Source organism: Cherax quadricarinatus, chromosome 50 (genome assembly GCF_038502225.1).
Source record: "Cherax quadricarinatus isolate ZL_2023a chromosome 50, ASM3850222v1, whole genome shotgun sequence".
NCBI classification, from domain to species: domain Eukaryota; kingdom Metazoa; phylum Arthropoda; class Malacostraca; order Decapoda; family Parastacidae; genus Cherax; species Cherax quadricarinatus.
Genome location: NC_091341.1, coordinates 21,871,971 through 21,887,132, shown reverse-complemented (window position 1 = coordinate 21,887,132; position 15,162 = coordinate 21,871,971). Strand labels below are relative to the sequence as shown.

Below are 15,162 nucleotides of genomic sequence, written 5' to 3'. Positions count from 1 at the left end.
TCTCCAAATGATAGATAAGCACTTTGTGGGTAAATTCATTCTGTAGCACCACTTCATAGATTGCTACATTCTAGCTAGGCTATCACCAATAGTTTGATTAATCAGAGAATGGGCCTGTGCTAAACCTGTGCTGAATAATCATCACAGGTTTAGCACTTCATGAAAAAAAAAATTACATTCTCTCCATCTTAACACTGACTTCTCCCCTCAAACCCCAGGAATGCATTTTTTCTTCTTGTTTTTTCTTAGCTGTGCAATAACTGCCTTCCTGTGACTATCCATGTTCTTCAGAATTATCAGTGCAAGCATTGGCAACTGCTTCACTTGTTTGAAAGCCAAACAAACATGTGGAATTCTTTGATATGTTCTAAGTGTAGACGAATGGTTCAAAGAACCGACACATTGTTAAATTAGACACATTATCCTTTGTATGGACTGATGAAGCCACTGTGTGGCAAAACGTTTCCTCAATAAAGATACCCAAGAGTTGCACATGTGTCTAACTTAACAATGTTCTAAGTGAATGGAATTTGATCCCACAACCTGGCAATCATAGGGTACATGTTTGATGTGCTCATTCAAGTATGTATTATTAACACTTGAATTTTGTTGAATTAACTTGAGTCTTCATGAAAGTATTCCATCAAGAAATGAGAAAGAAACAAATGGATATATACCAGCAGTGAAGTTTTGTATCATTGCCTCTTTGTAATAAGAGAAAGAGCCTTGCTTGTGGTAACCCATCCTGAGTATTTATTCAGTTGTAGAATCTCCAATAATTGTAGTATTTGCTATATTCTCTAGTAAAATATATAAAAGAAAATGCAGAAAATTATATTATTAGTATCAATGAATAACATTAGCACACTTTAATACCATAATACCTTATAATCAAATAATATTCTCTATCAGTCAAGCAACTTAATTTTTTACAATCCTTTATATTAACAGTTTTGTAAATACACATTTAATTCAATACAGAATAATCTCTTTAATATCAGAATGAAATGAAAAGAAACAGGGAGAAGAGGAAGAAGAATGAGGAATTCAGTACCTGGGAAATGGAAGGTAATCAAGTTTTATCCAAGGATAGGAATGTACCATAGGCCAAATTCATTAAATCAAGAGCCCTTCACTAGCATCAAGACACACCCTTGAAAAAAGAAAATGAAAGAAAAAGAAACAGGGAGAGAGAGAGAGACTACAAAGTTATTCTAATAATTAAAGCCACTGGGAACATGGTTTTCAAAAGCTATTTTTTATGTTCACATGTACAATACTGTAGTACTGCACTACTAAACACATTTCAATACATAACAAATAAACATCTAAGATGATATTATGTATTATTACAGCCTCTCCTCATTTAGCAACGTACTCGTTTACCGACACCTCGGACTTACGACGGGCTCTCTGACCAGTATTCATACCCAAAAAATGTATATTCGAGCTGATTTCCTCTATTATGTTTATTTCAATATACAATACACTACTGTATAAACATTTAAAAATATATCAGAAATGTTATAAATGGTGCAAAGGTGATATTAAGACAATATCAAAGATGGTTGACACAAACTTGCTACCATTATAGTATGCACTTCATTTAGCGACGAATTCTTTTAATGACATGGTCTCAGAAATGGAAGTCCGTCGTTAAGTGAGGACAGGCTGTATTTTGATTTGATAAAAATAACCTGGTAATCTGAATAATTGGTTTAAAAAACCAACAAGAAGATAAATAAAACACTTGTGCAACATTTGTGAATATTTATTCTGTAAACATTTTGCCAGCCAATGGCAGTCCAATGTGGAGAAACATTGGATGATGAGGAGGAGTTTGAGGTAATCAGTCCTTCAGCCTCCAGGCTAAAAAAGAGGAGTTAATCAGTCTCTCAGCCTCCAGGCTGAGGGACTGATTAACTTAAACTCCTCCTCATCTTCCAACATTTCTCTACACTGAACTGAAGAAGCTACTGGCTGGCAAAATGTTTCCAGAATAAATATTCCCAATGTTGCACAGGAGTCTTATTTATCATCAACCTGGTGGTAATTTAAAAACCTACTGTCACTTCAGCAAAGACTTGAAAATACATCATAACATACTCTCGTGTGAATAAGACATTGTAGCACATTATCTAAGACACTGAAGCTACCAGAAAATACTTTCTTGAGATAATATGGAAACTGATACAATAAATATTCTAAATCTTTAGCACATGTATAGCAACATATAAATAATGAGATAATTATGAGTAGCAAGATCCACTGTTATGCACAGTAGAAAATTATAACCTTTCAATAATATAAATATAAATGAATGACTGTGTGTGTCCATGTGTGTGTGCACACAAATGTGTTTGCATGTTCATGTGTGTCCATGTGTGTGCGTATACATATATGTGAATATACACACACACACATACATACATTCATATACATAAACACACATATATACATAAACATATGTATACATACCTCCATGGGAAAGTGAAACAGAATTCTTCCTCCATAAGCTATACGTGTCGTAAGAGGCGACTAAAATGACAGGAGCGAAAGGCTAGCAACCCCTTCTCCTGTATACATTACTAAATTTATAAAGAGAAACTTTTGTTTTTCTTTTTGAGCCACCCTGCTTCCGTGGGATACGGCTGGTGCATTGAAAGAAAGAATATATACACACATGTACATACATATACATACATTCAACAGTAACTAACTGGGAAAGCATTTGGCTCACAATCAAAAAGACCCATGTTCAATTCCCGGGTGGGTCTAGACATAAGGGTAAGCCCATTTATTTTGCAGGAGGCTCACATCAACTGACTAACCTCTATAGCCAGTGCTCGCCTGGCAAATCTAAGAGTAGTGTTCAGGATTCTCAACACAGAGTATTTTTGGATATTTTATACAATGTATGTCAGGCCTATCTGGGATTATGCAGCACCATTATGGAACCCACGCCTGAGGAAGCATGTTCAGAAACTGGAGAGAGTGCAGTAGCACACAACAAGGCTTGTTCCTGAGTTAAGAGGTATGAGCTATGAGGAGAGGCTAATGGAACTGAATCGAATGACATTAGAGGTTAGAAGAACCAGGGAAGATGTGATAACAGCACACAAAATACTCACAGAAATTGATAGGGCTGTTTGAGAGGTGAGAAATAGAAACTCAGACACACAGCTGGAAGTTGAAAACACAGATGAGCCACAGGGATGTCAGGAAGTATTTCTTTAGTCTCAGGGTGGTCAGAAATTGGAATGATCATGGTGAAGTAGTGGAGGCAGGCTCCATACATAGCTTTAGAGCAGGTACGATAATGCCCATGAGGTTAGGAGGGAGTGAATCTAGCAAGCAGCAGGTTGAGATTTGGGGCCAGGTACTAAGCCACAAGGATGGCAGGAAGTATTTCTTCAGTCTCAGGATGGTTGGACAGTGAAATGGTCTCCATGAAGAAGGGAGTGAATCTGGCAAGCAACAAGGCAAGAGGCAGGGCAAGGAGCAGAGACTCGACCCCTGCAGCCACACATAGATAAGTACTTACATATGTGTGTACATACATAAACATGCAGGACAAGCCACTAGGGGGGTGAATCTTTAGCTCAAGTACTTTCACACTTCTCAGTGTGCCATCAGGAGCTGTGCAATGTTGCAAGGGAGCAACCGAAGCAGCGAGAGAGGTCTCAGAGTAGCGTAGGTGTCATTGGCCACGGTTACCCTTAGGGTAACCGTGGCCGGTGACACCTACATTGCAACATTGCACAGCTCCTGATGATGCACTGAGAAGTGTGAAAGTATTTGAGCTAAAGATTTCCCCCCCTCCCCCCCATGGCTTGTCCTGCATAGTTAAGATCGCCCGTCTGCAATTGTTTGCATATGTAAACATACATTTATGTCTTTCTGGACACTTTACACAACATATGTCGGGCTTTTTTTTTCGGAGAATGCAGAACTAGTATGGAACCCACTCCTGAAGAAGCATGTTAAAAAACAGGAGAAACTGCAGATTTCAACAAGGTTTGTTTCAGCGTTAAGAGGAATTGAATCTAATGACATTGGAGGATAGAAGAACCATGGGAGATATAACAACACAAAATACATAGGGAATTGATAGGGTAGACAGGAAGAGTCTGTTTGAAAGGCAAGAAATAGAAACTTTGGGACATAGCTGGAAGTTAAAAACACAGATGAGCCACAGGAATGTCAGGAAGTATTTCTTCAGTCTCAGGGTAGTCAGAAAGTGGAACAATTTTGGTGAAGTGGTGGAGGCAGGCTCTACACATAGCTTTAAGAGCAGGTACAACAAGGTCCACAAGGCCTGGAGGGAGTGAATCTGGCAAGCAGTTAGTTGAGAATTGGGGCCAGAATTAAGACTCAGCTCCTGTAGCTACATATAAGTGAGTATATAATCATCTTATATGAATGTATAAACTGTCATATACCATTTGTTTCAGATTCAAATAGAGTATTCACATTTTGATTACCAGTAAAAAAAAAACACCAATAATTATGTTAATGATCAATATTATAAGCCATTGTATTGTGGCATATCTGGTACTGGAGATTGTTGATCGTGACGTGATGCAGTAAATCGAGAGAGAACTCCTCTTCTTGACGGTCTTGTTCTGTTGCTAGAGCTGCTACCCCCACCACTGCACTGTGACTGATGCACATCTCTGTAAAGAAGAAAAATCCCCAATTTGTTTATTAGACTAAGAACCCTCTCTTATTGTCACTGCATGTACCAATTTTTTAATTAATAATTCACGTTAAGCACTAAACCCATGGGGATCATTTAGCACAAGACGTGGTGGAGGTTTGATTCTAAGTATACTACCAATGGGAAAATAAATAAAAATATTTTTATCCCATTTTTTTTCCCACTAACATATCTAACATATCACCCTGCCTCGGTGGGAGACGACCAACTTGTTGAAAAAAAAAAAAAAAAAAAAAAAAAAAATCTAACACTGTAATAGAGTGGGGAACCCTTTCTCAAAGTGATTATATTATTTTACTGTACTCAATGTAGCACTATGTGGTTTAAATTTTTTTACCCCCACATCACCCTTGAAATGAATACTACTTTCCTATTCTTTGCTGCTCTATTTTTGCTGGACTGTATTTTTCCTAATTTCCTACTTGTATATGTATGCTGTGGCAATCTTAAAACTTTTTAAACACTGTTTATCACATCATACTTGAATGCAGTTAAAATGTCGAGAAGATTCTTACTTTTTTAATTGCACATCTACATGGTTACCATGATCTTTCCCATAGTGGCATTTAGCATTCACATGTCATTCTACCTTGGTGGGAAACATAGTGTTGAAAAACAAAAACTGTCTTAACTACACAGTTTACAATGTTCAGGGTATTATGACTTGTTTCCTGCTTGACCTGATCCTCATCCCTCTACAATTCTTTCATCCACTAGTATATTAAGCCAAAAACAACTGGGAGCTCTCTGTATCAATCCAGTGTCTACCAAGAATGTTCCTGCCTCTACTCTCCTCATGTAGACCATGCCTCTTTTGCTTCCCCCTTCCAGCTAAATTTTCTTACTCGATTACCTATCCAAACTTGCCTGAGACTTTGTGCATAAAAGGTGCTTTACCAGTGAATATACACAATTACCTGCAAGTATTATTTATACAACATACAACTGTAATAATCTGCTTGAAGAAAAACTTATTCAATTTATTTTTGTTCTGGGGAACAAAAGTTTATATGCAGGGTACAGTACTGTGAACTTAAAACCTACGCAAAAAATGGCAATAGGCTGGTAAACGTTGATTTGTCTGGCGAAGATGTGAGCTGTGGATGAGAGGTAAGAAGATGGTTCACCACTTGCCGAACATACTGTTGGAGACGAATGCGTCGCTCTTCCACAACACCATCGTCCTTTCAAAAATATTGTAATTTAGGAAGGTGAAATAAGCCCAACTTCAGCATACTGATTTTTTTTTAGTACTGTATTATGAAGTGTAAGTACAGCATGTCTAAACTGTTACAAACCATGTGGATGCAAATACAGCATCCACAAGTGTTTATACAACTCACAAAAGTTACTATGGTAATCTCTTAAGTAATGAAAAATTCTACATACCGTATGTACCTGCTTGACTTTAACAAGCATGGATAGTTATTATGAGAAAGCTAGAATTGTCTTTAATGAAATGTAGCGGTGTTGAGCGATAGCAAAGTATGTACTCCATGCATATACGTACTATATGTAAGTACAGTGGACCCCCGCATAACGATATTATTTCAATCCAGAAGTCTGTTTGGGTGCCGTTATAGACCGAATTTGTTCCCATAAGAAATACTGTGAATTAGATTAGTCCGTTTCAGACCCCCAAAAATACACCTACAAAAGCACTTACAAAAATACACTTACATAATTGGTCGAGTTGGGAGCTGATCGTTATGCGGGGGTCCACTGTACGTACATATGTATGTAATGTACATACATATGTGTATGTGTGAATATATGTATGTACATATGTGCATATGTATTTATCTATATGTATAAGTGTATGTATTGCATGTACAGATTATATATTGTTTCTCTTATATTTATTTATATATTTTTACCTTACCTTATATCCAAAGGTTTTTTTCTGTGGGAAATCAAAAGACTTAACAATGGGATCCTTTTTTTTAAGCTGCTTATGAAGCTCATAAAACTGAGCAAACCGACGATAAACATTCCATTCATCATCTCGGATACGAATGTAAATCTGTTGGAAATGATTTAAGTCAAGTTTTAGACATATTGCTGAGTTGGTTCACATCTTTTAATCATTTAATACTCTATACTATGTTTTTCATCATCTTGTTCTCTTCTGAATTCACATTTCAGTTTCTTTTATATAACAATAATAAATTATGAGATATAATTAATAGTAATCATCCCTAATGTTTGAGTCAAAACAAATAATGCAGTATGAGCATCTCTGTCAATACTTCTAATAATATTTTGTACAGCACAAAAACTTAGAAGTCTAAAAGGTGAAGATTTCACTGGTGCTGCAGATTTATATTTTTACTGAGAAATTAACCCAGAAAATGTCTTCAAGAATGCACCTGATAAACATGATGAGTATCAGCAGAGGTACCAGTTAAGAAGGCAGTAGGAATCCAGATATTGATAAGTGTGCATGGAGTGGTGGAGCAAGTCAATGTATCTGGGTCACTGGTAATGCTCGTGGTATCTTGGAACTCATTATCATCATGTTCAACTGGTAAAGGACCTCTGAGTTCTACCAGTTGTTCACGGAGACGGCAAACCTGTGAAAGTAAAAATCAATCGTGTTTATATAATACATGTATATGAGACATACCATACATAATAGTCACAGTGTCCTGCTTATTTGGAAACCAGTTAAAGAGAACTTCTCAAACACAAGCCATCTAGATAAATGCCTCTCCTTTGTCCTTTATTCAGCTGAACTTAAATTTAAGAGGCTAACTAAAAAGGCTGTGTACTTTTTTTTCAGTTTGAAAAAGCATAGTCACGATATGCTTGTGAACACCTCTTATTCTCAAGTTTCATCATCATATGCTGTAAATAATTGAAGATGGCTAAACATAGCAACAAGTGCTCAGCAGACACTACACATAACTGGAGCTTATCACTACAGCTTTCCTAAATTGGACTACATCTCTCAATATTCTGCTTAATGAACTTAATTATCCTTTGCAGTTGTTGCTGTTACTAAAAATATTTTAAGACAAAATAACAAGTTTTGCTGAAATGCTGATAATAAAAAACTGTTGACAAGGCTAGGCTTAGGTCTGCTTTTATCTTGATTTACTATAGTAGTTGTGTAAATTATGTAGTTAATGATTATATTTTGCCACCTCCATCTGGCTTACTGTCTTTCCATGGTTACAATTTTGGTTTCTTTTCTAAGTCAGATTAAAACAGGATAAAGTGCACAATCAGTTTGCAGTGACAAGCAAGATACAACTGTATTTTATGTAAATAATGTAAAGCTCTTACCTGTGCTTCCCGCACCCTTAATAGCTTTTGTAACCGCTCGTTAAATTCCATCAATTCCCCATGCATTTCTGCAACCTGAAAAAGTATACCAAGAACTTAAAAGTAATCAAACACAAGTTTTATATAACAATGCAGTCTTTCGTCTCTGAAAGATGGGGATACGTTCTGAGAAATGAACTGTTAGGCGATTCTGTCGTTGTGCGAATGTTAGCGTGTATTTACACAAACTTAGATGGTATAGTTTACTACACACTTACGATATATGGTATAGCCTATTGCTCCTAGGCAACAAACCTGTACAGCATGTTACTGTACTGAATACTGTAGGCAACTATAAAACAATGGTAGGATTTGTGTAACACAGTTGTTTATTATCATTATCAAGTATTATGTACTGTACATAATTTTTTTTTTTTTTAACAAGTCGGCCGTCTCCCACCGAGGCAGGGTAACCCAAAAAGAAAGAAAATCCCCAAAAAGAAAATACTTTCATCATCATTCAACACTTTCACCTCACTCACACATAATCACTGTTTTTGCAGAGGTGCTCAGAACACAACAGGTTAGATGCATATACGTATAAAGATACACAACATATCCCTCCAAACTGCTAATATCCCAAAACCCCTCCTTTAGAGTGCAGACATTGTACTTCCCATTTCCAGGACTCAAGTCCGGCTATATAAAAATAACCGGTTTCCCTGAATCCCTCCACTAAATATTACCCTGCTCACACTTCAACAGATCGTCAGGTCCTAAATACCATTCGTCTCCAATTCACTCCTATCGAACACGCTCATGCACGCCTGCTGGAAGTCCAAGCCCCTCGACCACAAAACATAATTGTATATGGTATATTTTTATACAACTGGCAGCACAGTATGTTTGTTTACACCAGCATCACGACAAGCACAAATAATGCATTACTCTATGACGGCTATGACATCACTAGGTAAAAGAAATTTTTCAGCTCCATTATAATCTTATGGGACCACAGTAATGTACAGTAAGGCCCCGCTTTACGGCGTTTCGCCTTATGGCGTTCTGCTAATACGGCGATGTCAAATTATGACCAAAATGTGCTATACGGCAAGCGGTCTTTCAAATACGGAGCCCCCCACCCGGTTTGTTTACATTTTCCGTGACCACATCTGTTATGTCAGGAAACTTTCCAAAATTTCAAGTGTTTTAAAGTTACTGCATATTTTATATGTACTCTGATAATTATACTTATGTGTACCTGTACCTAAATATACTTACACACTGTGCTGGTGTGCAGGTACACATTAAAATCGCTAAGTCTTTCTCTACTCATGACGCCAATACTAAGTAATAATAATCACTCTTGGGCACAATAAATGTCTTATTTTACATCAATATAGGCATTTTCATTAATCCATGTATGATATTTTCCTCAAAATTATATATGAAACCCATTACATACCATATAAACATGATACATACACTCACAGAATAAAAATTGATGTAAATATAAGATCTGTTTACAAAGCGGCTGTGTAGGTAGTTTTTTTTTTTTATTATCACACCGGCCGATTCCCACCAAGGCAGGGTGGCCCGAAAAAGAAAAACTTTCACCATCATTCACTCCATCACTGTCTTGCCAGAAGGGTGCTTTACACTACAGTTTTTAAACTGCAACATTAACACCCCTCCTTCAGAGTGCAGGCACTGTACTTCCCATCTCCAGGACTCAAGTCCGGCCTGCCGGTTTCCCTGAATCCCTTCATAAATGTTACTTTGCTCACACTCCAACAGCACGTCAAGTATTAAAAACCATTTGTCTCCATTCACTCCTATCAAACACGCTCACGCATGCCTGCTGGAAGTCCAAGCCCCTCGCACACAAAACCTCCTTTACCCCCTCCCTCCAACCCTTCCTAGGCCGACCCCTACCCCGCCTTCCTTCCACTACAGACTGATACACTCTTGAAGTCATTCTGTTTCGCTCCATTCTCTCTACATGTCCGAACCACCTCAACAACCCTTCCTCAGCCCTCTGGACAACAGTTTTGGTAATCCCGCACCTCCTCCTAACTTCCAAACTACGAATTCTCTGCATTATATTCACACCACACATTGCCCTCAGACATGACATCTCCACTGCCTCCAGCCTTCTCCTCGCTGCAACATTCATCACCCACGCTTCACACCCATATAAGAGCGTTGGTAAAACTATACTCTCATACATTCCCCTCTTTGCCTCCAAGGACAAAGTTCTTTGTCTCCACAGACTCCTAAGTGCACCACTCACTCTTTTTCCCTCATCAATTCTATGATTCACCTCATCTTTCATAGACCCATCCGCTGACACGTCCACTCCCAAATATCTGAATACGTTCACCTCCTCCATACTCTCTCCCTCCAATCTGATATTCAATCTTTCATCACCTAATCTTTTTGTTATCCTCATAACCTTACTCTTTCCTGTATTCACCTTTAATTTTCTTCTTTTGCACACCCTACCAAATTCATCCACCAATCTCTGCAACTTCTCTTCAGAATCTCCCAAGAGCACAGTGTCATCGGCAAAGAGCAGCTGTGACAACTCCCACTTTGTGTGTGATTCTTTATCTTTTAACTCCACGCCTCTTGCCAAGACCCTCGCATTTACTTCTCTTACAACCCCATCTATAAATATATTAAACAACCACGGTGACATCACACATCCTTGTCTAAGGCCTACTTTTACTGGGAAAAAATTTCCCTCTTTCCTACATACTCTAACTTGAGCCTCACTATCCTCGTAAAAACTCTTCACTGCTTTCAGTAACCTACCTCCTACACCATACACTTGCAACATCTGCCACATTGCCCCCCTATCCACCCTGTCATACGCCTTTTCCAAATCCATAAATGCCACAAAGACCTCTTTAGCCTTATCTAAATACTGTTCACTTATATGTTTCACTGTAAACACCTGGTCCACACACCCCCTACCTTTCCTAAAGCCTCCTTGTTCATCTGCTATCCTATTCTCCGTCTTACTCTTAATTCTTTCAATTATAACTCTACCATACACTTTACCAGGTACACTCAACAGACTTATCCCCCTATAATTTTTGCACTCTCTTTTATCCCCTTTGCCTTTATACAAAGGAACTATGCATGCTCTCTGCCAATCCCTAGGTACCTTACCCTCTTCCATACATTTATTAAATAATTGCACCAACCACTCCAAAACTATATCCCCACCTGCTTTTAACATTTCTATCTTTATCCCATCAATCCCGGCTGCCTTACCCCCTTTCATATTACCTACTGCCTCACGAACTTCCCCCACACTCACAACTGGCTCTTCCTCACTCCTACAAGATGTTATTCCTCCTTGCCCTATACACGAAATCACAGCTTCCCTATCTTCATCAACATTTAACAATTCCTCAAAATATTCCTTCCATCTTCCCAATACCTCTACCTCTCCATTTAATAACTCTCCTCTCCTATTTTTAACTGACAAATCCATTTGTTCTCTAGGCTTTCTTAACTTGTTAATCTCACTCCAAAACTTTTTCTTATTTTCAACAAAATTTGTTGATAACATCTCACCCACTCTCTCATTTGCTCTCTTTTTACATTGCTTCACCACTCTCTTAACTTCTCTCTTTTTCTCCATATACTCTTCCCTCCTTGCATCACTTCTACTTTGTAAAAACTTCTCATATGCTAACTTTTTCTCCCTTACTACTCTCTTTACATCATCATTCCACCAATCGCTCCTCTTCCCTCCTGCACCCACTTTCCTGTAACCACAAACTTCTGCTGAACACTCTAACACTACATTTTTAAACCTACCCCATACCTCTTCGACCCCATTGCCTATGCTCTCATTAGCCCATCTATCCTCCAATAGCTGTTTATATCTTACCCTAACTGCCTCCTCTTTTAGTTTATAAACCTTCACCTCTCTCTTCCCTGATGCTTCTATTCTCCTTGTATCCCATCTACCTTTTACTCTCAGTGTAGCTACAACTAGAAAGTGATCTGATATATCTGTGGCCCCTCTATAAACATGTACATCCTGAAGTCTACTCAACAGTCTTTTATCTACCAATACATAATCCAACAAACTACTGTCATTTCGCCCTACATCATATCGTGTATACTTATTTATCCTCTTTTTCTTAAAATATGTATTACCTATAACTAAACCCCTTTCTATACAAAGTTCAATCAAAGGGCTCCCATTATCATTTACACCTGGCACCCCAAACTTACCTACCACACCCTCTCTAAAAGTTTCTCCTACTTTAGCATTCAAGTCCCCTACCACAATTACTCTCTCACTTGGTTCAAAGGCTCCTATACATTCACTTAACATCTCCCAAAATCTCTCTCTCTCCTCTGCATTCCTCTCTTCTCCAGGTGCATACACGCTTATTATGACCCACTTCTCGCATCCAACCTTTACTTTAATCCACATAATTCTTGAATTTACACATTCATATTCTCTTTTCTCCTTCCATAACTGATCATTTAACATTACTGCTACCCCTTCCTTTGCTCTAACTCTCTCAGATACTCCAGATTTAATCCCATTTATTTCCCCCCACTGAAACTCTCCTACCCCCTTCAGCTTTGTTTCGCTTAGGGCCAGGACATCCAACTTCTTTTCATTCATAACATCAGCAATCATCTGTTTCTTGTCATCCGCACTACATCCACGCACATTTAAGCAACCCAGTTTTATAAAGTTTTTCTTCTTCTCTTTTTTAGTAATTGTATACAGGAGAAGGGGTTACTAGCCCATTGCTCCCGGCATTTTAGTCGCCTCATACGACACGCATGGCTTACGGAGGAAAGATTCTTTTCCACTTCCCCATGGACAATAGAAGAAATAAAAAAGAACAAGAGCTATTTAGAAAAAGGAGAAAAACCTAGATGTATGTATATATATATATGCATGTGCGTGTCTGTGAAGTGTGACCAAAGTGTAAGTAGGAGTAGCAAGATATCCCTGTTATCTTAGCGTGTTTATGAGACAGAAAAAGAAACCAGCAATCCTACCATCATGCAAAACAGTTACAGGTTTTTGTTTCACAGTCATCTGGCAGGACGGTAGTACTTCCCTGGGTGGTTGCTGTCTACCAACCTACTACCTGTGTAGGTAGTGTTGGAAGAATTACGTTTTCTCTGGTCAAACACTGGGGGGTAACTGTAGAAAAATATTCTTTTCGTATGCCTTTACTCTATATATAGCAATTCACGACCCATGTGGGTTTAGTGCTTTTTATTATTATATTATTATTATTATTATTATTATTATTATTAATAATAATAATAATAATAATATTATTATTATTATTAATATTATCATCTTCATTCACTCTAAAAAAGGTGTGTTGCTGTTTGTTTATTCTGAACTAACTTGTGCAACTTGTACACAATGTAAGAGTATTTGTTTCGCCACACAGTGGCTTCATCAGTAATGATGAAGCCACTGTGTGGCGAAACGTTTCCTGAATAAAGATTCCCATATGTTGCATAAGTGTCTCAATCTGATGAAGCCACTGTGTGGCGAAACGTTTCCTGAATAAAGATTCCCATATGTTGCAAGAGTATTTGTATTGTGAGGTAATTATTATTATAATAAAAAAATATTGAGGTAAATGTTTTACAAACTCTTACAAACGTATGTGAATGAACTAAAAGTAGACACATATTAATACGCATTTATTTCGCCTGACCAAGTGATCACCCACTACCTGTTCAGTTTGTGTTCTTACATTGTCTGAACTCTGTATCTCGTTCTCTCTCTCGTTTACTCTTTCGTTAACTAGTTGGCTCTCATTGACGATGGTGTCTAAGGTTAGCTGTGATAAAAAGAGAAGTCTTAAGCCTCTTGCTTTAAGTGCTGAGTTAGAGGATGATGGTGTGCCATTCTGATTTTATTCAATAAACACCCTGTCACTCACCTCTCACACATTAATACAGTGGACCCCCGCATAACGATCACCTCCGAATGCGACCAATTATGTAAGTGTATTTATGTAAGTGCGTTTGTACGTGTATGTTTGGGGGTCTGAAATGGACTAATCTACTTCAGAATATTCCTTATGGGAACAAATTCGGTCAGTACTGGCACCTGAACATACTTCTGGAGTGAAAAAATATCGTTAACCGGGGGTCCACTGTATTAATATTTTAAGGTAAGTAATAAGTGTACTGTGTGTATCTTACCTTTTATTGTGCTTTTAATGCCTATTTCTATTGCTAACTTAATATAAGTTAGTGTCAACTTGTTGTCTGGCATTTATTGCATATTTTACGTTTTTTTTTTTTTCAACAAGTCGGCCGTCTCCCACCGAGGCAGGGTGACCCAAAAAAGAAAGAAAATCCCCAAAAAGAAAATACTTTCATCATCATTCAACACTTTCACCACACTCGCACATTATCACTGTTTTTGCAGAGGTGCTCAGAATACAACAGTTTAGAAGCATACACATTTAAAGATACACAACATATCCCTCCAAACTGCCAATATCCAATATTTTACGTGTGCTCTGATAATAATCCTTGTGGAGCTGTGTGGTAGCCGGGCGAAGGGACAACATTACGTTTTCTCTGCTTAGCCATCAGAGAAAACGTGTATGAATCTGCGTTTGGCCGAGCCACTCCCTCACTCCACTTTTGTTTACAATTTTCGGCATGAATTATTCATTACTTCTACCTTCGTTTATGATGGCATCTAAAGGTAGTTGTTAGAAATGATTCAATTCAGTGAACAAGGTATGTCGATGTTAATAATATGGCTCTGGGCCATGGTGTAGGTAGCCGGTAGGTGTAGCCCAGGAAGGCTACACCTACCGGCTACCTACACTGATTTCCTACAAATAAATGCTACTCACCGCTCTTCCTATATTAAGACTACACATATTTTAAGGTAAATAATGAGTGTACTGTATGTGTATTTTACCTCTCTGAGATGTTTTAACCCCTTCAGGGTCCAAGGCCCAAATCTGAAGTGGTGCCCCAGTGTCCAAGAATTTAAAACAAAAAATTTGTTATTTTTTCTTATGAAATGGTAGAGAATCTTTTTGTGAAGGTAATAAAACAAAAAGTACGAAATTTGATGGAAAATTGACGAAATTATGCTCTCGCGAATTTTGATGTGTCAGCGATATTTACGAATCGGC

At 37.9% G+C, this 15,162-nt stretch overlaps 1 protein-coding gene across 3 annotated transcripts in view; it reads right to left on the bottom strand.

The window, feature by feature from the left end:
- Nucleotides 1-1,121: 1,121 nt before the first annotated feature.
- The window catches only part of LOC128695428 (sorting nexin-29), a 41,545-nt gene continuing 27,504 nt past the window's right edge, over nucleotides 1,122-15,162 (bottom strand). For 2 of the 3 annotated variants that reach the window (XM_053786023.2, XM_053786024.2), the window contains exons 15-19: nucleotides 8,009-8,083; nucleotides 7,090-7,293; nucleotides 6,603-6,743; nucleotides 5,765-5,904; nucleotides 1,122-4,676 (exon numbers count right to left, since the gene is read on the bottom strand). In XM_053786023.2, coding sequence (XP_053641998.1) covers nucleotides 4,526-4,676; nucleotides 5,765-5,904; nucleotides 6,603-6,743; nucleotides 7,090-7,293; nucleotides 8,009-8,083 — 711 coding nt within the window. In that variant the 3' untranslated portion in view covers nucleotides 1,122-4,525. The remainder of the gene's footprint in view (nucleotides 4,677-5,764; nucleotides 5,905-6,602; nucleotides 6,744-7,089; nucleotides 7,294-8,008; nucleotides 8,084-15,162) is intronic. The other variant, XM_053786025.2, reaches the window with a different exon arrangement.